Genomic DNA, 24,371 nt, shown 5'->3' with positions numbered 1-24,371 from the left:
TTATTATTATATCTTTTTATAATATTTTCCCCTCTCATTTATAATCTGGCTCCTTCCTACTTTGCCACCACTTGGGTTTTTTTCCCTCTTTACCATGTCAGTTTTATTGTATTGGATTTTTGGGTTTTTTAAAATTTTTAGGAGTAGCAGCATAAACTTTATGTTTCACTATTTCTTTTTTAAAAACTTTATTCTGATTTATTTACAAAATTTGAATGCATGTTTTTCACAAAAGATTCTTCCCGTTTCTTTTCACCCACCCCACCCCCCATCCTCACCCATCTATTTCCATCCTCCTCCCTCGCCTTCGATCCTCATACTACCTATTCTACAGTAGTGGTTTTATACTGGATTTGTTCTTGTGGGACTGAGTTATTTCATTCAGTATAATGCTCTCCAGTCCCTCCCAAGTTAGGTTGTAATTTATAAAATCGTTTCTCCCGTGTGCTGTGTAGTATTCCAGTGTATGAATATGAATGTACCATAACATCTCAATCCATTCATTTATAGTTTGACATCTGGGATGTTTCCATGTTTTGCAATGGTGAAACATTGCAGAACATTACTATGAGCATTGATGTACAAGTTTCCATTTGAGCCTCAGTTCTCATTTTCTTGGGGTATATTCTAAGCAATGGAATAGCTGGATCATACAGAATTTCTATGTTGAGCTTCCTTTTTGAGGAAGGCTCAGACTGCCTTCTAGAGTAGTTGTACCATTGTACAACCCCACCAATAATGTAACAGAGTTCCTGTCTCACCACATCGTCTCTAAAATTTTTACTTGCTGTCCTATTAAACTTTGCCATTGCTACTGGATTGAGATTGTATCTCATTGTGGTTTTGATATCCATCTTTCTTATTGCCAGTGATGTGGAACGTTTCTTCATATGTTTGTTGTCCATTTGAATATCTTCTTCTGTGAAAATTCTTTCCATGTCTTTTGTGCATTTTGTAATTTTATTATTATCACACTTTTTCTTGTGAAGGCCCAGGAGTATTCATTCTATAAATTTTCATTCTGAGACTCTTATTTGAGATTTTATTGCCAAATGTTTGTTCCCCATCAGTAGGTTTTCTTTTCACCCTGTTAGAAAAAAGTTTTGATGAACACAGGGATTTAATTTTTAGAAGGTCCCATTCATTAATTTTATCGTCTTTAGATTGTACGTTTCTGGCTATATTTGGCAGTCTCTTTATACCGTAGACTAGGGCTTCTAAGTTTGATCCTAGTTTGTCTCTTACGAACTTTATGGTTTGGGGCTTTACTCCCAAGTCTCTTTGACTTTGAGATGATTTTTGTGTACGGTGTGAGATGTGGATCCTATTTCAGCTTCCTGGAGGTAGTAGTCCAGTTTTGCCAGCACCATTTGTTGTTTACTCCCATGTCTCTTTGACCTTGAGGTGATTTTTGTATATGGTGTGAGATGTGGAACCTATTTCAGCTTCCTGCAGGTGGCAGTCCAGTTTTTCCAGAATGATTTGTTGAAGAGGCTGTCATTTTCCTATTTGATAGGTTTTATTTCCTTGTCGAATATCAATTGACTAGTAGATAGCTGGGTCTATTTCTGGGTTCTCAGTTCTGTTCCACTGGTCTGTACATGTCTATCATTGTACAGGTACCATGCTGTTTTGGTTACTGCCATCTTGTAGTAGGTTTTGAGGTCAGCTTACCTCCCACTTCATTTTTCTCTATTTCTTACCCCAATGTAGACATAAAAATTCAACCTAAATTTGTATAGTTTTATAATGGGCAAAGTCCCTTGACTATTTGTCAACCTTCTTAATATTTATTATATAATGTTTTGCCAAAAAATTATTTTAAGAAAATTACTTAACAAAAGTGAACATGGTAATAAAAACTGTATTTAGGGTTGGTTCAACTAAGTTTTTTGTTTCTAACCTGCTTTTGAAATTAATAGTAAATATTTCTTGTAAATATTTTTAACTCTGACACCTCCTGCATAATTTAGTCCTTTTCTGTGTCAAGGAGTAATCACTGTCAATATTTTGGTGACTTTTTCTCTCCATGCTTTTATCTCTATCATTACCTATAATTAGTTGTGATAACATTAATGATAATAGTATTAGAAGGAATAGTGACACCAGAATATTGGGTCAGCTTATCTTTATTGTCTTGCTGCATGAATTTTTTATTTAATAATACCGTATTGATACCATGAGTGCAACAGTAGACTCAAGTGTGTCAGGGATGTTGAGGATAGCACATGATTCAAATCTGTTGTTCAGAGAGTCTCTCCGAATCATCCTTGACTTGATGACACTTAACAACAACTACACACTGTCATGCCAGTATAAATAGATCTATTCTTTTATTTAAAAGTAATAAAGTATTCTAGTGTGTGAGTATAAAATGAGTGCTTTAATTGGTTTATTTTTCATGGTCATATAAGTTAACTCAGTTTCAAAATTTTTTATTATAATCTTTATAAGTGTATCATTTTAAAACCATAAATTAGTTTTCTCTCAGAACATATGTATTGTTTTTCTTAATCTGCACACTTATCCATTATCATATTGTCATATTGCTGAAACAGAATGTTTCATGAATATTTATAATCATGCTAAAGAGTTTTATAAACATTAAATTTTTATTATATCAATTATTATTTTACTAACAGATGAATTTAAAGGTCATTCTTTACTGCAAGCAGCCAGAGAAGCAGACCTAGCAAAAGTTAAGAAAACACTTGCTTTGGAAATCATTAATTTCAAACAACCTCAATCTCATGAAACAGCATTGGTAAGATTTTATTGTAAATTCATTCTTTGCATCTATAACAATAATACAAGCACAAAACAATCATTTCATTTCAGAAATTGTAAAATAATATTAACTACCAGGAATGATATACCCAGAAATGTGAATTTTAATGATGTCGTTGATTTCTAAATTTAATCTGGGAGGTGATTATATTCATGGTTGAAGTAGTAAACATTTGTTGAATCTTGTTTGAAGAACTTTTTGTTTTTCCCACCTTTGTCTTTACTCTGTCTTTTATTCTAAGTCTACTTTATGACTGGTGCTTTCATAAATTACAAAATGAGATTTTTCTTTTTCTTGTTTGGTACATAGATATTGTATTTGTTTTCTGTGATAGATTAAAGTGTGTTTTCAATGATACATTAGCCTTTTGAACAATTATATTCAAAGAACTGAGTGCATTCATTCTAGAAAATTGATGCTGTTGTGATTTTTTTTAATTCCAGACTATATATTATCTTTAGAACTCATTATGTTTCTTCTTAAGCATTTTCAGAAGAGTGATTCATTTTCCTTGTCATTGACCACAATAAAGTTCAAATATGTAGCTGCTTAGTGATTGTCACTTCTGAATTCAGAAGTTAAGCATCTGTGGTACCTGTGAACAGGCCTCCAAATATGCTTCAGTTAGCATTCTTGCACATCCCTGGCACCAAAATATCAGTCAAACATTAGTCAACATCTCCTGAAAGCAGCACTTAATGTCACCAAATTGATAGGGAAAGCTATATGTGTGCTTAAATATATGCCTTTCAAATTGAGATTCATTTCTACTCAAGTGCAACTGCATTATTCTAAGAGGTACTTAACCAAAGAATAAGCATAATCCACTTTCCTTGAGTGTTCACTTCATTCAGTAATAAGTAATTTTTAAAATTTTAATAAAAAACACTAGTATAAAAATGAAGTTAAATTTTCATGTTTATAAAATAAGAGTTGTATAAATATTTGGAAATAAAATTTCTAAGAATATGTCCTCAAAGCTGCTACAAGTCTGTTCGTCTTCTGCCTGTCCTTAGACATGCAGTTTGTCTCAAAGTACTGAGAGTGCCTCTGTGGAAAACTCAGAATAATCGACATGTATGACGGATGCTCTAATGAAGGAGTCTGTTTTTCCCACCTTTGGTTCCTGTTGCTTTGGAGAGGAAGTAACTTCATCATGCTAATAGAATATGTTTATACTGGAGCAATTTATTGGCTAAAGGAAAAGAAATGGAGTTTTTCTATGCGTTTATTTAAGAGTATAATTTCACCTTGGTTTAAAAGCTCTTGCTTTGTATTTACAAATACATTAAGAAGAAATTTTTATCTTCTCAGGAATTTAAAATCTTTGTATTTTAATGTTCTTTCAGGTAACAGTGTTCTAGTCATCACATGTGTAAAATAGTCATCTACTTTTAAGTAGAAACTTCTTTAATTAACTTACTTATGTTTGTTTTACATAGCACTGTGCTGTGGCCTCCCTACATCCCAAACGCAAACAAGTGACAGAATTGCTACTTAGAAAAGGCGCAAATGTTAATGAAAAAAATAAAGAGTAAGTGTAATTGCAGAAGGAATTGTTCTATTTTAAAAGAAAAAAATGCAAGATAGCTCAAGAAGAAATGACCTTTTCCTTTTCTCCTTTCTATAGCTTTATGACTCCTTTGCATGTTGCTGCTGAAAGAGCTCACAATGATGTCATGGAAGTTCTGCACAAACACGGAGCGAAGGTAGACAATACAGAGAAGGTGCCATACATGGCCTTACTTTGTCAGCTACTCTTAGACCTGCTGCTTTTCTCTCTGATCTTTCTGAATTAATTTTATCAAGGACTGCTAGTTTACAGTCAGATTCTACATATCATGTCATAAAGCGAATAAAATGGAGCTGCCATCTTATCATTTGGAGTAGATTTCAACTTTACATTAGCCTCACTTTATTCTGGGAGATCAGAAAGACTCTCGTCTTCTCCTGTGTGATTTACAACCTTGGAAACCTACTGGAGAGTTAGCTTGACAATAGTGAGAGGAGGAGGGAATTGGCAAACATGGTGCCGATACACTATAGTATAGATAAGATTTAGAACAGAAAAAAATTGGAAATTTAATTTATATTTTTTAAATTTTAAAATAAATTACAATTTGTAAGTATTGAATACATAGAGTGATGCTATTATCCTCACTGGGCTCACTTGTCAGCTAGTTTGATTTATGTTGCGGCATGTACTTCCGAAACAGCATGCCTCTGGAAACTGGATGAACTTTGATAAATGTCAATAGTTATAGAAAGGCTTAGGGCCTTTTTTGTTCATAGGGTCACTATGAGTTGTGCTGGACTCGAAGGCAATCAACAGCAAATCAGCTAAGATTTAGCTGAAGCAGAATGGGATTTCATGGCATGATTGATTGTGTAGAGTCAACTATAACTCCTCAGGACTCTGTGATAACAGAGATGCACCTTGCTCTGTCCTCCATGTCTTCATAATCTCAACCCTGCCCTTGCCCATTGTCACATTCACTGTAACAATCCATCCTTTTAAGGCTTCCCCTCTAGCTCACTGACCTTGTGCCTTTCCCAGCATTTTGTCACTTTACAAAGACTGGCTCCTCCTGACAGCATGCCTCAAGTATGTGACACAAAGTTCCCTTGTCCTTGCCTCCAAGAACACCTTGATTGCACATCTTCCAAGACTGATTTGTTTGTTCTTTTAGCAGTCCATGGTATATTCAGTACTCTTGGCATTAGTTCTTTTGTCTTTCATATTCATTGACCAACTTTCAGGTGCAAAGGAAATAATTTAGAATGCTTGCTATGGCTTGCATATACTGTACAAATATTGTGGCTTGGATCAGGCACACCTTAGTGTTTAAACTGATGTCCTTGTTCATTTATTAAAAAGAAGTCCTTGACAGATCTTCCCAGGACAGCATATCTTTTAATTTTTTGACTGCTGCTGCTTTTATGGATAGTGCTTGTAGATACATATAAAATGTCTTTTCTCCATTTAACTTGATGTTAGTTGATTCAGTGGCATATAGGGATTGACAATGGCAAACTCATCTATTCAGTATCATTGTACCTCTAACAATTCACATGTGTCTAAATGATAATGGATATGATGCTAAATGCTAGAACTTAAAAAGATAACATAGGTGACCATCGGAGGATGTTACGTTTATCATAGAGAAGATCTCTGGTTATTTCATGAAATAAAAAGTTTTGGAGAGTTTTCATACTAACAGATTAGGTGTTTTTCTTTTTTATCAAAGTAATGAAGCAACATATTTACTGCTGTTGAATTGGAGCCAACTCAAAGCTGACCCTCCAGTGCGGTTTTAGAGGCTGTAATTTACACAAGAGGAGCTGTAGACCCACTGGCAGAGTTAAACAGGCAACCATTAATTTAGGAGTGCAGCTTCCTACAACTTTGCCACCAGAACTTAGAGGATACACAATTTCCTTGTAGTTCTAACGTGGCAAATGAAACAGAATTTTTCTAACTTAAGTCTTTTATTTGTATTTAAGTGGTTCTTGAATCTATTAAAAATATTCTAACACAAGTTTACTGATAACTTTGGAAGAACAGCAATAAAAATGAAATTTAAGTAGCAAATTTCAGTTAAAACCATAGCATAATTAGTTAACTGTATTAAAAATCAGCACTATGATTTGGTAACTATTACTAAAAAAATACCTAGTAGCCAGTAGTTAGGTTCTTGGTTGCTGACCAAAGACTAGCAGTTCAAACCCATCAGCTGCTCTTTGGAAATAAGATGTGGCAGTCAGCTAGATGAAGATTCCTCCTTGGTTTCATGATAGTGGGTTTGGTTTGGGAATCAGCTAACAGCATGCCCCTCCCTTTGATGTTACATACCTGTGCAAAATCTTTTAGCTAATAGAGCTATGGAAGCCAACTAGCAAAATAAATTGAACTTTGTCAGACTTAATAATTTTAGAATGAGATTTTTAAAACTTTTTATATTAGAGCCATTTTAAATGTTTTTAATTTGAGCTATTTAAGTTTAAATTTAATATTAGTTTAAATGTAATATTTTTGAAAAGTAGTTCTTTCTGTTCCATCCTTTGTAATTTTTATTTATTCATACTTGCTGTTAATATTATTAATAAGAATAGCACTGCTTAGGACTTAGAAACTTATGACATAAATATACGTATACGAATAGTGAGAGGTCGGCAGTGTGAGTCCACTGGCTGCCCACAGGAGAAAGGTGGCCATTCTTCTCCCGTCATAATTTATAGCATCAGAAACCTGATGCACGGTCACCATAAGTCAGAATCACCTGCATGCATGGCACTGAGTTGGGTTTGTCCATACATATATTGAGAGAGTTCTCAAAACATTTCTTAATTATAGGGTGCGTGGTCCAAAAATTTGGATATTATTGTTTTAAAAGAAAACTGATGTTTTTAATTCAAAATTAGTTTTGAGAGCATGAAATGGACCATAGTTCAACAAAATTATTAACAATTTTATAGTTTAAAATAAAAATACTTCCTTATTTTTATATCAATTATGTATAACTCTGTCAAGCAGGATGTAGTAAAGTGGGATGTCTGCTACATTCAAGAAGAATATCACGCATTGCTCATTGATCTATTTTAAAATAATAGTTTATGGCGTTTATAATGGTTTTATATGGCAATAATGCCCTCAGTTTAGGAAAAAACAGTATTTATTAGCTGCTTCTCAGCAGTTATTTTCTTCCATAAAAGTTCAGTGAAAAATGAAATTGTTTTGTAGCCTGTTCTAGTCAGTTTTATTCAGGTCAACATTTTTCTACCTTTCATGTACACAAATATGTACTCTTCATTAATATCTCAATCAGTAAGACATACATAGTTTCAAACACTCTGTCACATATGTAAAATGACTTTTAGACTATCATATTATTTCTATTTATCCTTCACTGTAATTCAACTAACTTGAAATCTACTGTTACTAAGCTCTTTAAAAGAGGAAAGAATAGTTATGCTTAATCATGGTTATATGAACCACACCTACTGCCGTTAGTCCATTCCATCTCACAAGGAACCTCCATCAGGTTTCTGAGGCTGTTTCAGGGAGGACACGGCCCATCTTTTTTCCTGAGTAGCCGGTGGATTCAGACTCTCATGTTTTGATTAGCAGCCTAACACACATTACATCATCTGATCCCATAGATCTCAGCTGCCTATCTTCCCCTTCCACTCATCCTTGATTCTAAGGAAAGTGGTTATCTCTTAGGGTATAAAGCTGGTACTTGATGTGTTTTCCCCTTTATAATTCCTTGTATATATCTCACTTTACTTTTGGATTTCAATTTTTATTTACTTCTTCTTTTTTTTTTTTAGAACTCATGATTTTCATTTTGTTTTGTTTTTTTTTTTGTTTGTTTGTTTTTGAGAAATTTCATTGTTTCCATTTGGTTCTAAAAATATCTTAAGAATGGCATTCCCACACTTTAATTGTTGTTGTGTGCCATCAAGTCACCTGCAACTCATTGCAACCTAGCAGCAATTGATTTCTTTGGTGATATGTGGATGGTAATACTGCTACTACAGGTTTTATTGTTTTGTGTGGTTTGGTTTTTTTTTCTGTTTTTTTTTTAAATTTTATTAATTTTAATGAACGTTTATAGAGATTTTGGATTTCCATTCTTCCATTGTTGCATTTTTCTCCCTGCCCACCCAAATTATTTTTTAAAATTTTTTTAATAATTTTAATGAACATTTATAGAAATTTTGGATTTCCATTCATTCATTGCTGCACTTCTCTCCCCGCCCAGCCCTTCCCTCCACCCCAGTTCACTCCTCTCTTTGAAAAGTAAAATAAACACTCCCTCCCTGGTACACAGTCCCCCCTGCAACCCTCCTACCGCCTCAAGTACATTCCACTCTGCAACCTTAATTGTGGACTCTTGTGATAACCATAATACCCTATCATACATCGCTTTTAAATTATTCTCTACCTCATCTGTTTAAGTGCAGTATTGTTTTGTTTTTAATGAAATAAATGTATATATCTAAATGGAAGTATAGTGCCTGGCACACAAGCAGTGTTTTGTTTACTAGTAATTATGAGCTCTCTCCTCCTCAATATTTATCTTTTCAAACACTTATGTACCATATATTTACCTTTAATTATCTGAATTTTTGGTGAAGATATATCCCTTTGCATATTTTTGAGCCACTAATTCAGCCAACACAAATGAGATGGAAAATGATCAAGGCCAAATCTAGCACATGCTAGATACTGCAGAAAATATCAATTTAGAAGTTAATATGATTACTGTACTTGAAACTAATCACAAACTAACATAGTAATGTTAGTTATAAATGAGAATCCACTTACAAAAGAATAATGATATCACTTGGAAATTAAGTGGTTGTTAGACTAGATTTAGAAAATGATGGTAAATTATTGAAAGTCAGAATGCTAGAAAAACATTTTTTCTCTACTCCTTGATAATGATTTTCTAATTAATGATAATAGGATAGAGGATCATTTAAGTAAAGCTAATTGTTGGAAATACAGGAATGGAGGATGATCACGTTTAGGATTTGAAAGTTTAATGGGAGAACCATCTTCAGAGTTAACATAAATTGTGGCCATTAGTATGTCCCTGTCGGTTTGTTGTTATTGTGTACCAGTGAGTCAGAACTGAACTTCCAGCTGACCCTCCAGCAGGTTTTCAGAGACAGTCTACCACGTGTGAGAAGATTATGCACCCTTCTATCACAAAGCAGCTGGTGGATCAAACTGAGTGCCTTTGGGTTGGCAACACTAAACCACCAGTGCTACTATAGTCCCTGGTAGAGAAAATGTATAGAAATGACTGGAATCAATGGACTTTTGAAAATTACTCTTGATCACAGAGCAGTAATAGCAAGGATGAAGGAGCCCTGGCAGGACAATGGTTAAGTATTCAGGTGCTAATACAAAGTTAACTGTAAGAAGCCACTATGGCTTTCCTGGAGAAAAGAACTGGTGCTGTAAATATTATAGTGTAGGAAATGATGGGGGAAATTCTTCTCCATTCTACAGAGCTTTGTGAGTCAGGATCATCCTGACAGTACACAACAATAGGAAAGGGAAGCAGACCTCTTATGGTGTCAGCTGTTGTTGTTGTTGTTAAGTGTCATCACGTTAAGGACAACTCACAGCAACCTCATCAATAAGAGATCTGAACTCTGTCCTATCCTGTGGCGTCCATCTAGGCCCAGCATATTTGAGTCCACAGGAACTAAAAAAAATATTAATCATTATACCTATTTCCTTTTTGCCTTGTGAGATTACCATAAAACTTAGGAAAAACATGATGATTTTATCCTTTATGACAAGTTCTTTTGGTTATTGTTTAGTAGTTGTGGAGTTTCTCTTTCAGTATGACGTTCCTAGCCATAGTTTGACTTTGCCATGTAGATGCATGTGAATATGCATATGGGGCATGTTAGCCTATCCACAAGGGGATGGGCTGTCTATCAGTCCACAAAGAGAAGGACTAGTCTCACCAGTCCACAAAGGGGATTGGCTCACCAGTTAAATTGAGCAATCCAGCAGCAGGAGAATTAGGCTTCCTCCCCACCAGTGAAGAAACCTCACCACCAGGAAAAGAACAGACAGGAGAGCCTACAGGACCAACAGCCATAGCAGAGAAACAGACCTGATATGAGACACAGAGCTAGACACCTGACATGAGACAGGACCTTGGGAATGCTACAACATTGGAATCGGAGTTAAGAGTCTTTGCCCAAGTTTATTGGACAGCCGTGCCTGCCAGCACATTTTGGGAGCTGTCCTGATTGTGTTCTGCTTCTAACCTGGATTATAACTTTTTACTTCTTTTGCATAGTTTTGTGTGGTTTGTGATCTATCACTTCAGATTTTGGACTCAGCAAAGCAGTAAGGTTGATGTTGAGATGACTAGAAAGAGGTATGGGAACATTGGGGGACATGTCTGACTTCATGGGAATTGGTTTTGTGTTATTGATGCTGTTGATTGGGACAGTTCTTCTCTGTGAAGTATAAGTGTAAAAGTCAGATATGGCCGTCTCCACATGGCCCTTTCTCTTTCTACAGTAGCGTTTAGTCTACCCTGGCAATAGAATTTAAGTCTCAGTAACATAGGATAGTTATTTTAAAAAATAAATCTTTAATTCATTGCTTTTCCCCTCATTGATGAAAATGCTGTTATCACTATTGAGGATCTATTTTAAGTATGGGAAACATGAATTTTCTTCTTATTGTTCATATGTCTTGCTTTTTGACAAGTTTATATTGTGTGTAAGAAGAAATTATGTCAATAATAATTGCTGTTTCAGATTTATTTCTTACATTGAGAAGTAATCTAAAGTTTTTACTCACTTTGGAGAAATGTTTTAGCTTGTTATGAAGTTTTGTTAATGCTATTCTAGAGTTAGATTAATAAGTATATTCTGTCAGGCCATTAAAAGATATTTAAAGGTATTATTGTTGTTAGGTACCGTTGAGTCGCCTGCAACCCATAACGACCCTGTGTACAGCAGCTCTGAACCCTACCCTGTCCTGAGCCTTTCTTTTCACAGTTCAAAATAAGATCTGAGGTTTGAAACCAGGTTTGAAAGGATCCGAGTCTTAAAGATTCTTTAGTTCTAAGTAGCAGAGACCAACTAAATCTAGATAAGTACTAATGGAAATGTATTTTAAACTTAAATATAGTGTGTTTGTTACTTCTGTAAGATCACTGTGTGGTTATTCCACAGAACTAATTTGCAAGAATGTTAACAGATTCACAGAAAAATAAGGAACTTGATAAGTGTTAGGTACAGTGACAACCATTATCAATCTACATGTCTCTTTATTTATTCTACAGACTGAGGCTTTCTCTTTTTCCCTCTATGACCTGTAGGAGCCTTAAAAACGTAGTGATACTGTGTGAGACTGCTAACCAAAAAGATGGTAGCTTGAACCCTCCATAGATGGGTGCGGTGTGTGTGTGACTCCAAACTTTGGACAGAAGTTAGTTTATTGCTCAAATAAGATCGTTTTAAAGCACGTCATATGCCTTTAGTTTTGTCACTTGTAACTGACACCACCTTTCTTAAATCTCAGGGATGGAGAAGGGGAGGATATGAATACGACTCTCATTGGCTTACTACAGCCATTGAATTGACACTGTATGATAAGTTATTCTCAAGGAGTTAATTTTCAGACAGGGCAAATCATCAAAATAAAAAAATATGTATAGAATTATGACTTGCTTGCTTTTCACTGAATTTGTTTCCTCAGATAGAGATAGATAAAGATAGGAAATACATGTCGTCAAAGGCCTTGCCTTCGAGTTGGAACTGCCTCAGGTGACCCTTCATTGGTTTTCTGAGGCTGTAAGTCTGACATAAGGAGATTGCCTGGTTTTTCCTGAGGAGCTGCTGATAGATTGAACCATCCGAGAACCATTTGTCTTTAGAGTAGCAGCCCAACTCCCTATAGACTAAGCCTAACCTCAGCGAGGCCTGTTTAATTACCACAGCTGGATAGAACATTAAATGCACTGTTTTCTTACTTTGAGACAGTTTCTGTGTCTTCATGAAAATGACCACTTTAGAGCACATGAGAAGCATTTTTATTTTTTTGATAAGCATTATAATGACACCTTTTACCACATTTTGAAGTGGAGATTATAATAGACAAAGGGAAATTGAATGAGGGGGGAAAACTTGACTAGAAAACTGATCTTATATTCTCAGATTTCTTCAGTGGCTCCAGGTAATATATATTAAGATTAAAGTTGCATTTCAGTGTATGAGAAATGCATAAATGTTGATAAAGGAAAGCTAGCTGCCAAATAAATTCTTGTAGATTGTGAACAAAGGACCTATGAATAACCAATACATCTATGTAGCTATTTCATTTGAAAGTGTTCTGAAAAATTCTCATGAATAACCATCATTTCTTGGCTCATTCTGTTTGAATGATTACCAAGCATTTAAATATATATAGCATACTAACCTGTGTCTTCTAGTTTCTTTTTTTTCTTTAATTCTGAGTTATAGATATTTTATTTACAGAATATTGTTAAGCCTAATCATTCACCTAAGAAACTGTTAAAGTGTCATCCTTTAAGAGGAATAGTATGAGAGAGAATCATCACTTTGGTTTTACTGCTAAGAGGATTTAAAAACATATCTCAGAAGCATAATGTTCCTGCTCATGAGCTGTATATAGTCCATACTTCATTAAGCTTTTATTTTCAGTGTTCCACATAATTATTGTTTATGGCTCATTTTATATCTCCTTTCTAATCTAAAGTCAGCTGGTTCAAAGCCACCATTGGCTCCTCAGGAGAAAGATGGGCTGTTTTTTCCCCATGTCATTTACAGCCTCTGAAAACACACTAGAGACTGAACTGTGACTTGACAACAATGAGCTTCTATTTTGTTTCCTTTTCATTTCCCGTCAGGCTATTTTTAGGAGGGGTGATTCCTTGGAAAGGGACATTCGTCATGCTTAGAAAGATAAGGGTCAGTGAAAGAGAGGAAGATCCTCAATAAGATTGATGACATAGTAACAACAGGGGGCGCAGGTATATCAGAAAGGATAAGGATTGCACAGGATGGGATAGGGTTCACATCTGTTGTTCATAGGGTTACTATGAGTGAGACTCGACAGCATTGAGTAACAGCATCAATACAATAAGTTAAGTACTTACTGAATTTTAACTAGCAGAATAGTAGAAGTTAGAGTAATAAAATTTGTGAGAGCCTCCTTTTAGCATTTGTTGTTATTGTTGTTGTGCACCATCAAATTGGAACCAACTCATAACTGATCCTCCAATGGCTTTTCAAAGACTGTAAATCATCAAGGAAGCAATTATCCATCTTTCTTCTGTGGAGCAGTTGGTGAATCCCTTTGTGTTGGATGTGCAGCTTCTTACTACTAGGCCTCCAGATTCTCTAGGATGATAATAGCTTCAAAACATGACCTTTCTTTACTGAGAAACTTTATGATGGCAGGGTATAATTTGTCAGATAACACATTGAAAACTTGGGAAAGGACTTTGATCTGTAGGAATAAATGATAGCTACTGCTGTCTTCTGAAAACAGATATACCACTTTGGAAAAGAAGCACATTTCTGCATGTCAGTGCTTTTGAATTAGTCAAGGATATACAGAGAAAGGTTAACTTGACCACTTATTAGAGAAGCCTAGCTATATCCCGTGACTGATTAAGACAAGAATAAAGAAGCATGGAACGTTGAGGATGTTGATAAAGGGAAAGTAGAGTCTTTATTTTCCCTCCCTCGTTTTCAGTCAACTGAAATGGATCACCCGACAGGAATATGGCTGCTATCATTGAGTTTCAGGGAGCTTTGGTGGTCTAATGGCAAGAAGCAGCACTGCAGTCATGAATACACACTATTTGAGGCCACCAGCTCTGCAGGAGAAGGATGGGTAATCTCCTCCTGTGCCAATAACTGCCTCTGAAAACCCGACAGAGGGTCAGCTATGGATCAGTTGACCCTGCACATCATTAAGGTTCTCAATAAAAAAATGTGATATTCTAAGTGATATTCTGATATGATATTCTAAGCTAGTATAATCCCAGAGAATTTATTATCTTCAGGTGTTTAAAGGAGGCAAGTGGGGAGGGAAGTAGGGAGTTATAGAGGCCCAGTGATCAAGAGCTATGCTGCCTACCTGAAGGCACGTGGTTCAGATCCACCAGCTACTCTGTGGGAGAAAGATAGGCAGTCCTCCTGTGCAGTTTACTGCCTCTGAAAAGCCGCTGGAGTGTCAGCAATGGGATGGTTCCGACTCAGCGGTACATAACAACAACAGTTCATTTCTCATCCCATCCAGTAATCATTTTATCCTTTCCACCATAGCATATTTAGAATCTAACATTTTTGTAAAATGGATGCTAATAAGCTTTGAAGGTACCAAGTCTAGATATATAGAGATAGATAGATAGATAGATAGATAGATAGATAGATAGATAGATAGATAGATATAAGTAAATTACATATGGTCTTAAAATTCATACTGTGAGATTGTATTTATTTAAGACACTGAAATATCACTAAGTTTGAGCCCAGGAATAGCTTCATAAGGTGTAAATCCTAGAGTATTAAAATTGAAACCAAGCTCCTGTGATTCATTAGCCTAGATTGAACCTTTCTGTCACTATTATTGAATGATAAAGCCTTAACAACTGATTTTTCTCATAAGCATTTATTTGCTAAGGGAACAAAATCAGATGCTTAATGCCATGTGCCTACCAAATGTTTTTTTTCAGATGAATGCACTGGACACCCTTGGTCAGACAGCATTACATAGAGCGGCCTTAGCAGGTCACCTGCAGACCTGCCGCCTCCTGCTGAGTTATGGCTCTGATCCCTCCATCATCTCCTTACAAGGCTTTACAGCAGCACAGATGGGAAATGAAGCAGTGCAACAGATTCTGACGGGTGAGTTACAACAGACAAATTGTATTTTATCTCTTTTTTTATTCTAATTCTGCTGATATCTATAGACAGACTTTGCTCTACCCATTTTAACTCTTGGGAATATCTTCTCCTATTTTATTTTTTTAAAAGTCTGTCTGGATTGAATTATGCTTCATAAAAAGCACATGTCAGCGTGACTGGACAGTTATGTAATGCCATAGTCATCCCCGTGATGTGGCATGGTGTGATCAGCAGGATCAGGCAAAGTTTAGATAGGTTGTGCATAATCGGATCACTGTGAGTTGGAATTGCAGCACCGAAAAACAATCACTGCAAATTCTTCAACCCACAGTTTGATGACAGTCTAGGAAAGTAGAACTGGAAAAGCTACAAACTAGTAAGGTATCAGACTCTGCTTACTTTTTCCTAACTATAGTCTCGTAGTTCTTAAGTCGGTCGGGCAGAGTACTTCATTTTTAGAACACACTTTTATAGTGTTTCATTTAGGCCCTGTAGTTGGAGAACTGGGTTGCACCAAAATGTCAGCAATTTGAACCTGCCAGTTATTCTGTGGGAGAAGGATGAGCCAGCTTGTTTTGTAAAGATTTACAGCCTTGGCTATAGGCAGCTCTACTGGGCCCTCCAAAGTCACTGTAACTCAGAATTTTGTTAGTAAAAAGAAATAAAACTAATAAACGTTATAACATAGCTCTCCAAAAAAGATTTGGACCTCTCCAAAGTGCAAAAGAGCAGTGATGTCATTCTAGAGACTATGTGGTGTGCCTGATCCAGGCCATTGTCTTTACAATTACATGCTATACATCAGAGAGCTGGACAGTTACTAAGGATGACAGAAGAATTGATGCTATTGACTTGTGGTACTGGAGAAGAGTCTTGAACATACCATGGAATGCCAGGAGAAGAAATAGGTCTGTCTTAGCATAAAACCAAGTTTTTTCTTGGAGGTAAGGATTTCGAAGCTCCATCTCACATATAAGGACTGTCCAGGAGGGACTGGTCCTTGGAAAACATCATGCTCAGAAAGGTGGAGGAACAGAGCAGGAGAGGAAGACCTCAGATGAGATGGATTGAAACGATAACTGGGACAATGGGATTAGATGTGTCGGAAATTGGCTTACGGTTGGGTAGGGTTCAGAGCTATTGTATATAGGGTCACTAAGAGTTGCAGGCAATTCAGCAGCACATAACAACAATAGTATATCCTAGCTACATAGATACCTTTCCAAAAATCTGAACTAAGTGCCCTGTGATACAGACTCAGTGGGTATCACACACAGTTAAATACTCATCTACTAGCTACAAGGCTAGTTCTTCTAACCCACCCAGTCATCCCTCAGAAAATATGCCTGGCAATTTCCTTCCAAAGTGTCACAGCCTCAGAAATCGTTGTCAGGCAGTTTACTCTGCACACTGTGTCATGATAAGTCAGAATCGACTCCATTGCAGCTAACATCATCATTTAAATGTAAAAGACAAATGAGAATACAAGCTAAACAAAAAATATTCACCTTATGTAATAGCTCAGACATGACTGTCCTCAGTAAACACCTTGATCCCAGAAACGTCTAAAGGTTCTCAAGAGGTAAATCCCATTTGAAAATCATCACTATGAACCAAAAGGCTGAAACTTTCCCAGTCCTATGGAGATAACACGTTTTGTTTGAGCTGGACCAGAGTTAAGCAGCTCATTACAGTGGTTGTGCAGTATTGTGAAAATTGTTGATAAAGATTTTTCTCGGTCTAGTTCATTCTTAGGGAGCTCTGCTAACCTGGTGGATAAGAAATTGCACTACCAACTCAAAGGCAAGGAGTTCAAATCCACCAGCTGCTCCACAGGAGAAAGAACGGCAGTCTCATTCCTTCAAATTTACAGTTTCTGAAAACCCCCTGGAGGGGTCATCTATGAGTAGGTTTTGACAGAATGGCACATAACAACAACAGTCCATTCTTAAATTATAATTCTAGTTAATTTTTTTTTATTGTGATTTTAAGGAAAGGTGGGTTTTTACTACATTTAGATCATTATCTTTAGACAGTGAGGAAAACCATCTAGGCATCTTCACTATAAAATGGGTAACCCGACCCACTGCTGTGAAGTTGTTTCTAATGTATGGTGACCCTCTGTCGAGTTTCCAAGGCTAAACCTCCACGGGAGCAGGCTGCCCATCTGACTGCCTCAGAATGGTGGCTGGTCTCAAACTGCTAACCTTACCGTGAATAGCACAACATACAGCCCTCTACACCACCAGGGCTCCTTATCAAAATGAATAAAGAAGTGGATTTTTAAACTGTTGGGTTTCAAACTTGACCTATTTTTTTAAAAGCGTGTCTTCATTAACTTACTGTATCTGCTACAGTCAAACATTTTTAAAAATAAGATAATGCTTGTTGAGTAGCTGATATGTTTGCCTTTTCCCTGTATCCTAATGATTTGGATATGGTAGGATTTTTGTTGAAACATTGTGTGTTTTTCACTTGTGTCGCTCAATGCTGAGTTGTAAGTTAGTGTTTGTAGGGCATGGCAGGTAAACTATAGCTGTCAAGGAATTGTGGTGACTGAAGTGCCCAGCTGCCAGCAGAAAGATCGGTGCAGATTGCAGTTTGGAGAAAGACGTGACAGGCTGCTTCCAGAATGAAAACAGCCTTGGAAATCACACCAAGCCGTTCCCTTCTCTTCTGTGGGGCCATTGTCACACAGAATCCAGTTGATGGCAAGAACTAACAGCTATTGCATCAAAATTTCTAATAATGCTGTGGATAATTCTTAGAGATAATTGAAAATTTGTATGGAAAAGACTGGATAAATTAGGCCAATTATAATCATAGGATGCTTTTTAAATATCTTCTAAATTAATGCAATTTGGACTCTATGCATCCTAAAGAATTGAATACTGAAAATCACAGATATATTGTTCATTATTTTTTTTATAATTCCATTTAAAAATTTGACTTTTAAAGTAAAATAGTGTGTAGACCATGAAATAATAAATTTGAACATGGCTCAACTGTTTTGCTTAATTTTTTACATTCTTCATTGTTCTGGAAAGATAATGTAAATAAAAGAATTGTCTAAGAGTACCTTAGCTTTGGAAAAAAAAAAGAATACCTTAGCTTTGAAAGCTTTTCATAAAAATGAGGGTTACTTTTAATTTTAAATAAAATATAATTTATGAGCTAATAGTTCTACCAGGGAGCTCTGGTGGCAAGAAGCTACACTGCAATCTCAGTGGCACGCTGTTCGAGGCCACCAGTTGCTCTGGGGAAGAAGGATGAACAATCTTCTCCCATGTGATTAACTGCCTCTGAAAACCTACCGGATAATTTGCTATGGGTCGATGTTGACTCTACTGTACACAACAACAGTATTTCTATCAGGAACCAGTAGCTACGTGTTTTTACCATGTGTTGGTCATGTACGAACTGAACTTTTCTACTATACCTGCATGTACTAATCTTATTCCACCTTATATGCCTGTAATGACTTTTGAAAAACTATGTCAAGCACAGTGTTGGGGCTTGGTTCTGTTCAAAATTTTTAAAACTCATGGAGAATTGATGCCTTTGAGCTGTGGTGCTGGAGAAGAGTATTGAGGGTACCATGGACTGCTAAGAAAACAGATTCATCCTGGAGAGGGTTAAACCAGGCGGCTCCTTGGAGGCAAGGATTCTGAGGCTTCATCTGACATACTTTGGATGTGTTATGAGGAGGGACCAGTCGTTGGAGAGGGACATCATACTTGGGAGGGTGGAGGGACAACACAGGAAAGGAAGGCCTTCTATGAGGTGGATTGATTCAGTGACTGGGGTAATCGGGATGGGTGTGTCAGAGGCAGTGAGATTGGCATAAGATAGAGCAGGGTTTAGGACTGTTGTACATAGGGTCACTATGAGTCACAAGCAACTCGACAGCACATAACATAATAACTATCTATTAGCTATACTGAGTTTGAGTTCTCCTTTTATAAATCTATACTTCAAACTGTAGTGGTTTGGTTCATATAAATAAATTTTCATTATAAATTTCTGGCAAAATATATGTCAAAATTTATGCTACTGTGAAGAAAAGAGGAGAAACCATTTCTACACTAGCTTCTCTACAGGATAAAGATGGGCAGTCTTTTCCCATGTGATTTACTGCCTCTGAAAACTCGCTGGAGGTTCAGCTATAACAACAATAACAATGACATGCATACACGCATTGTGTAGAAACAGTTAATATCATATCTGAGCATACACCATGTAATTTTCATGGACAGATTTTGAGTGGTGTACTTAAGATCATTTCTTCAAAATCCTATTGTTCTTGAGCCAGTTAATGTTTTGTTTATATTGAATTAGTCAAAATACATCAGTTGGTACTCTCAGTTCTAGAATAGCCTGATTTCATTCTATTCTAATTAGAACTTACATGCTTTTTCCCAATTATACATTTTCATTTCTCTGAAGTCATTGAGTAAATTTGAAATAAACAAATATCTGTATTTAGCAGATCTTGTTCTATAATACTATCTAAGTTTACTGTAATCTCACAATTTGTTTTACATATGAGAAAACTGATACAAAAAACCCCACCACCAAACCCACAGGTGACAGCTAAGCAAGAAGTACTGAAAGTTTCCTTCACTCCCTGGCTTTCACATGAGAAACCTGTGGTAGAAACCTTTGCTACAGTGCTATGTAAAACCAACATATCAGAAGGTGGTTCTTGATCTTATAGTTTGTTGTCTGCCTACTCTCCTTTGCTTAATTTTTGACCAAAAAATATAAAAGCTTGGTAGTAGAAATGGAAGAGGATTTGTGTCTTAGAATTTATTTCAATTTGGTTTAAGATGAGTATGTATAAAGTCATAAATCATTTCTCTTTTATGTGAGAAATTTGGATTAAAACTTCTGTTAGATCTCAGAAATTTCAAATCCCTTAATAATTTTCCATCTATTCAGTAATTTACCTTCTTAACTAAGATTCTTTAGGATTAAATAGTGATTTTTTTTTAATGCAGAAAGTACACCTATGCGTACTTCTGATGTTGATTATCGACTCTTAGAGGCATCTAAAGCAGGAGACTTGGAAACTGTGAAGGTAAGTGAGCACTCTTACTGGCCTGGGCAACATTACCCAAGCTTGGTTAACCAATTGATTATTAAGTTTCTAAGTAAAATTGCAAAGACAAGATCCAGATCTATTGTTCATAGAGTCTCTGTGAAGCTGGATTGACTCAGTGGCACCTAACAACAAAAAAGGCGAAAAGCCCTTACTCTGTGCTGGTAGAAGCAGTTATCTTCCAGGTTCTTGGTTTTTACATCCCTAATAATAGGCAGAAGTGGAATTCCTCTAGGTCGTATAGCCCTGGTGTACAAGTTGCTGTGAGGCTGAACACTGTGACACTGATGTGTCAGATGCATTAATGGTTGGTTACCCGATGCGGACAGAGAGTGGGGTGGAGCTCCCTGATTAAAACAAGCTTGGAAGCAGGAGTGACATCCACTTCCATAATAGCTTGCCTCTGGAAACCCTATGAACCTAGAAAAAGGATGAGAGACACCCAAGCGATGAGGACTCTCCTTCATAGGGTCGCTATGAGTCGCCTGCGACTCAACTGCACTTAACAACAATAGGCACGTTCTGGTGAATTAGTCTGTGGGAGTTGTGCTGCTAACCCAGAGGAAGCGCCTCTCTGAAAGTTCAAATCCGCCAGTTACTCCACTGGAGACACCTGAGCAGTCTCTTCTCATATGATTTACAGACTCTGAAAACCTTTTGGAGGGTCAACTATGAACCAGGTCCAAACTCAATGACAAGTCAAGGGTTTTCTTAAATGACTCATTTCAGTGACAGAAGCTAGAGAACGATTAGAGAATACCCGTGAGGCTGTTGCGCTCGTATTTGCAGCTTCCTATGTGTTTTTAAATTTTCCATTACCTATTTTTCCTCACTGCCTCCCTAAAATTGGATAAGAAAGTGAACAATAGCATAGCAAAAAGATCAAAAGATTAGAAAGAAATAAAACAGTTTGACTCTATTCTACCACTCAGTCATTTACCAGTCAGTTAACCCTATTAACTTTAGTTTGCTTATCTATAAAATAGGGATAATGATCAACATACAAATACATACCCATTTTCTCACTGGAAGAATATGAATTTTTTCAGTGACTGGGGTAATCGGGATAGGTGTATCAGAGACGGTGCGATTGGCACAGGACAGAGCAGAGTTTAGGGCTTTTGTACATAGGGTCGTTGTGAGTCGCAAGCGACTTGATGACACATAACAACCACAACCACAACATTCAAATTTTACTGTTATGTAATCCACTTGTCCCCACCAGTGATGCAGCCTATTGTGGTGGTGGTGTCGTTTTTCATTTCTGCAGCTTTACAAGCGTAATTGATTTTATAATTTTTTTTAAATAATACTGAAATGATAGCAGTCAAAGGAAGAGAAGGAGACAGAGAAGTGATTCGAAGAACAAGGCTAAAAAAAAAATGAAAAGAAATACCAAAACATAGAATTGGTTTGACTTGTAGTGTTAGCTATCTTCTAATAAATCAACTAGTTTTTTGACTGCTTTGCTGTCTGGGGGCCCAGTGGGTGACAGACACACAAGTGAAATCACTTTCCCATAATCATTCTGCTTGCCCATCCACTTGAAAGAAGACAAAGAGCTGTGGGTTAGTTCCGGCAAAGGACGGCCAAGAGAATACTAGGCAGTACTGGCTGACATTCTAGGACAGCCAGCCTCGGGAGAAAAGACCTATAGACATGAAAAAAGCTTGGAAATGCTTGCTTTATTGTGAGTTTCAATTTATTTAATACTTTGACTAGAAAATGTGAGAAAAAGATTAAATTGCTTTACAAACAGTAACAATATTTATAGTTACTACTAAGTAAAGCATGATACTGACTTTTCAGCATCATTTGTCCTAACAAATTTTTGTAAGTGATTAATATCCTTTTGATCATTACGGTTTATCTGAGATACTGTTGTATTATAGAGCAAAATCCATGCATAAATACTAATAGAACTTTGCTGTATGTGTGTGTCTGTTCCAAAAAAGCAACTTTGCAGCCCTCAAAATGTGAATTGCCGAGATCTAGAGGGCCGGCACTCCACCCCCTTACACTTCGCTGCTGGCTACAACCGTGTGTCTGTGGTGGAGTACCTTCTACATCACGGTGCCGATGTCCATGCCAAAGACAAAGGGTATGTGTGAAAATTTGCCCGTGTGGGATGGGGGGTTTTATTCATATTTATGAAAAAATCCCTTTTTCAAAATTTTTGAAATCTTAGCTCTTTTCTCTACTTAAGTAACAGTGTAACTGGCTCTTTCAAAGTGTTGTTAAGTGTATTAGAGAGCAGCATTGTTTCCTATTGCCCATCTTTACACCTGGTATATTTATCCTCAAAAAAAATCTCTTTTTGAATGTTCTTTGCTTTTTCAGGGTGGCAAATGCTGCCCGTTAGATAGCATGATTGACCTAGGAGTATGTTCCTCTCAGATGTTACTCTCTGTTACTGATCCCCTGAAAGTTGATCTCTTGGAGGGTGGGTTCGGAAGCTCTGTGGGCCTCATGATAAGGAATTATATTGCCAATCCAAGGGCACTGTTGAAAGAGCCCAGCTGCTCCACAGAGAAAGTTGGGCAGTCTCCTCAAATGCAGTTTACTGCCTCTGAAAACCTGTCAGAGGGTCAGCTCTGAGCCATTTCTGACTTGACAGTACATAACAAGTGGATGGCTTCAGTTACAGACTTGAAGGGTGTCTCAGGACCACAGTCCTACTAGTCTCTTAGTAGACCAATAAGTTTGGTCTTTTTATGTTCCAAGGTTTATATTATTCTACTCCACCCTCCTTCTCTGTTCAGACCCATCTGTTGTGTGCTTGATAAGAAAGGGTGGTAGTGGTAGCCAAACCTCAGGCTAGTGAAAGCTGTGGTTCACATGAATCATTAGTGCTTTGGTCTGATGGATTTTTCAGTGTTTTATTTTCTTTACTCTTCTTCAGAGAGACCAATAGTTGCATCATGGATGGCTGCGAACAAGCTTTTAAGATTCTAGTTGCTCCTTACCAAGTAAAATTTGGGATGTAATCTTTGTGGACCTAGACCAAGCCCACTCATTCATTCCCTCAAAATGTTTGGTTATTATAGCTAAGAAATTTTCAAATCTTGGCCTCTGTAGATATATTTCTAAATATATTTCAGTCCAGGAAGGATAAGGTAGAATATGATGAAATTCATAAACATCACTAAGAAACTTTGGAAATATGCGTATATGCGATAGGTATAGTTTTTAAAGTATTAATCCTTATTTGGAAATGAATGTCTGTATCTTAAAAGCCAGAGAGGAATTTTTCCTTTTTTAAGTGGATGTTTAATATAGTCACTCTCATAAAAGAATTGTAGTATTTTTGTGATAGGAATTGTTTGAACAAAGGTTGTTATATGACTTAAAAATTTTCTTTTATTTAGTGGCTTGGTCCCCCTTCATAATGCCTGTTCGTATGGACACTATGAGGTAGCTGAGCTTTTAGTAAGGCATGGCGCATCTGTCAATGTGGCAGACTTATGGAAATTTACTCCTCTACATGAAGCAGCAGCTAAAGGAAAATATGAAATCTGCAAACTCCTTTTAAAAGTATGAACTTTTTAAAATTATAAAGTAACATTTCTTTTTGCTTGTTGTATGTCTTACTGGAACTGTTTTAGTATCAGCCTCTTTTTTTTTAAATGTAAACTTTTGTTTCTCTAAGAAAATATTTTATACATTCTTGTCAAATACATTAATTATATGTGAATATATGAAATTATTAAAATTGCTATTAAGTGGAGCTGAGTTGGCTTAGTGGTAAAAAGCTGTGCTGCCATCCTGATGGTATGCAGTTCAAATCCCCCAGCTGCCCTGCAGGAGAAAGAGGAACAGTCTCCTGTGCAGTTTACTCTTTCTGAAAACTTGTTGGAGGGTCAGTTGGTTCCAACTCAACAGTACATAGCAACAACAGTAGTGTATGAACACTATTTAGTAATTTTTTGGTCCAAATTAAATTAAGGAATATGATAAATAACCAGGCATATGTTTAAGTCATTTTCTCTCTTTTATAGAACTTTTTTGTTCTTGTTGTTAAATGTGAATAAAATTTTTCTCTCACTATCCTTAGGT

The 24,371-nt window shown here is 36.5% G+C and overlaps 1 protein-coding gene across 1 annotated transcript in view; it reads left to right on the top strand.

Annotated features, from left to right (window-relative positions):
- The window catches only part of TNKS (tankyrase, TRF1-interacting ankyrin-related ADP-ribose polymerase), a 186,425-nt gene that overhangs the window by 129,871 nt on the left and 32,183 nt on the right, over positions 1-24,371 (top strand). Inside the window, exons 9-15 of the mRNA XM_006884137.1 lie at positions 2,643-2,764; positions 4,231-4,322; positions 4,419-4,497; positions 15,043-15,214; positions 20,215-20,294; positions 22,271-22,416; positions 23,684-23,849. Coding sequence (XP_006884199.1) covers positions 2,643-2,764; positions 4,231-4,322; positions 4,419-4,497; positions 15,043-15,214; positions 20,215-20,294; positions 22,271-22,416; positions 23,684-23,849 — 857 coding nt within the window. The remainder of the gene's footprint in view (positions 1-2,642; positions 2,765-4,230; positions 4,323-4,418; positions 4,498-15,042; positions 15,215-20,214; positions 20,295-22,270; positions 22,417-23,683; positions 23,850-24,371) is intronic.

The sequence above is a fragment of the Elephantulus edwardii genome, unplaced genomic scaffold (genome assembly GCF_000299155.1).
Source record: "Elephantulus edwardii isolate Elephantulus edwardi_28Jun2011 unplaced genomic scaffold, EleEdw1.0 scaffold00031, whole genome shotgun sequence".
Classification (NCBI taxonomy): Eukaryota; Metazoa; Chordata; class Mammalia; order Macroscelidea; family Macroscelididae; genus Elephantulus; species Elephantulus edwardii.
This window is presented reverse-complemented; position numbering and strand designations above follow the sequence as displayed.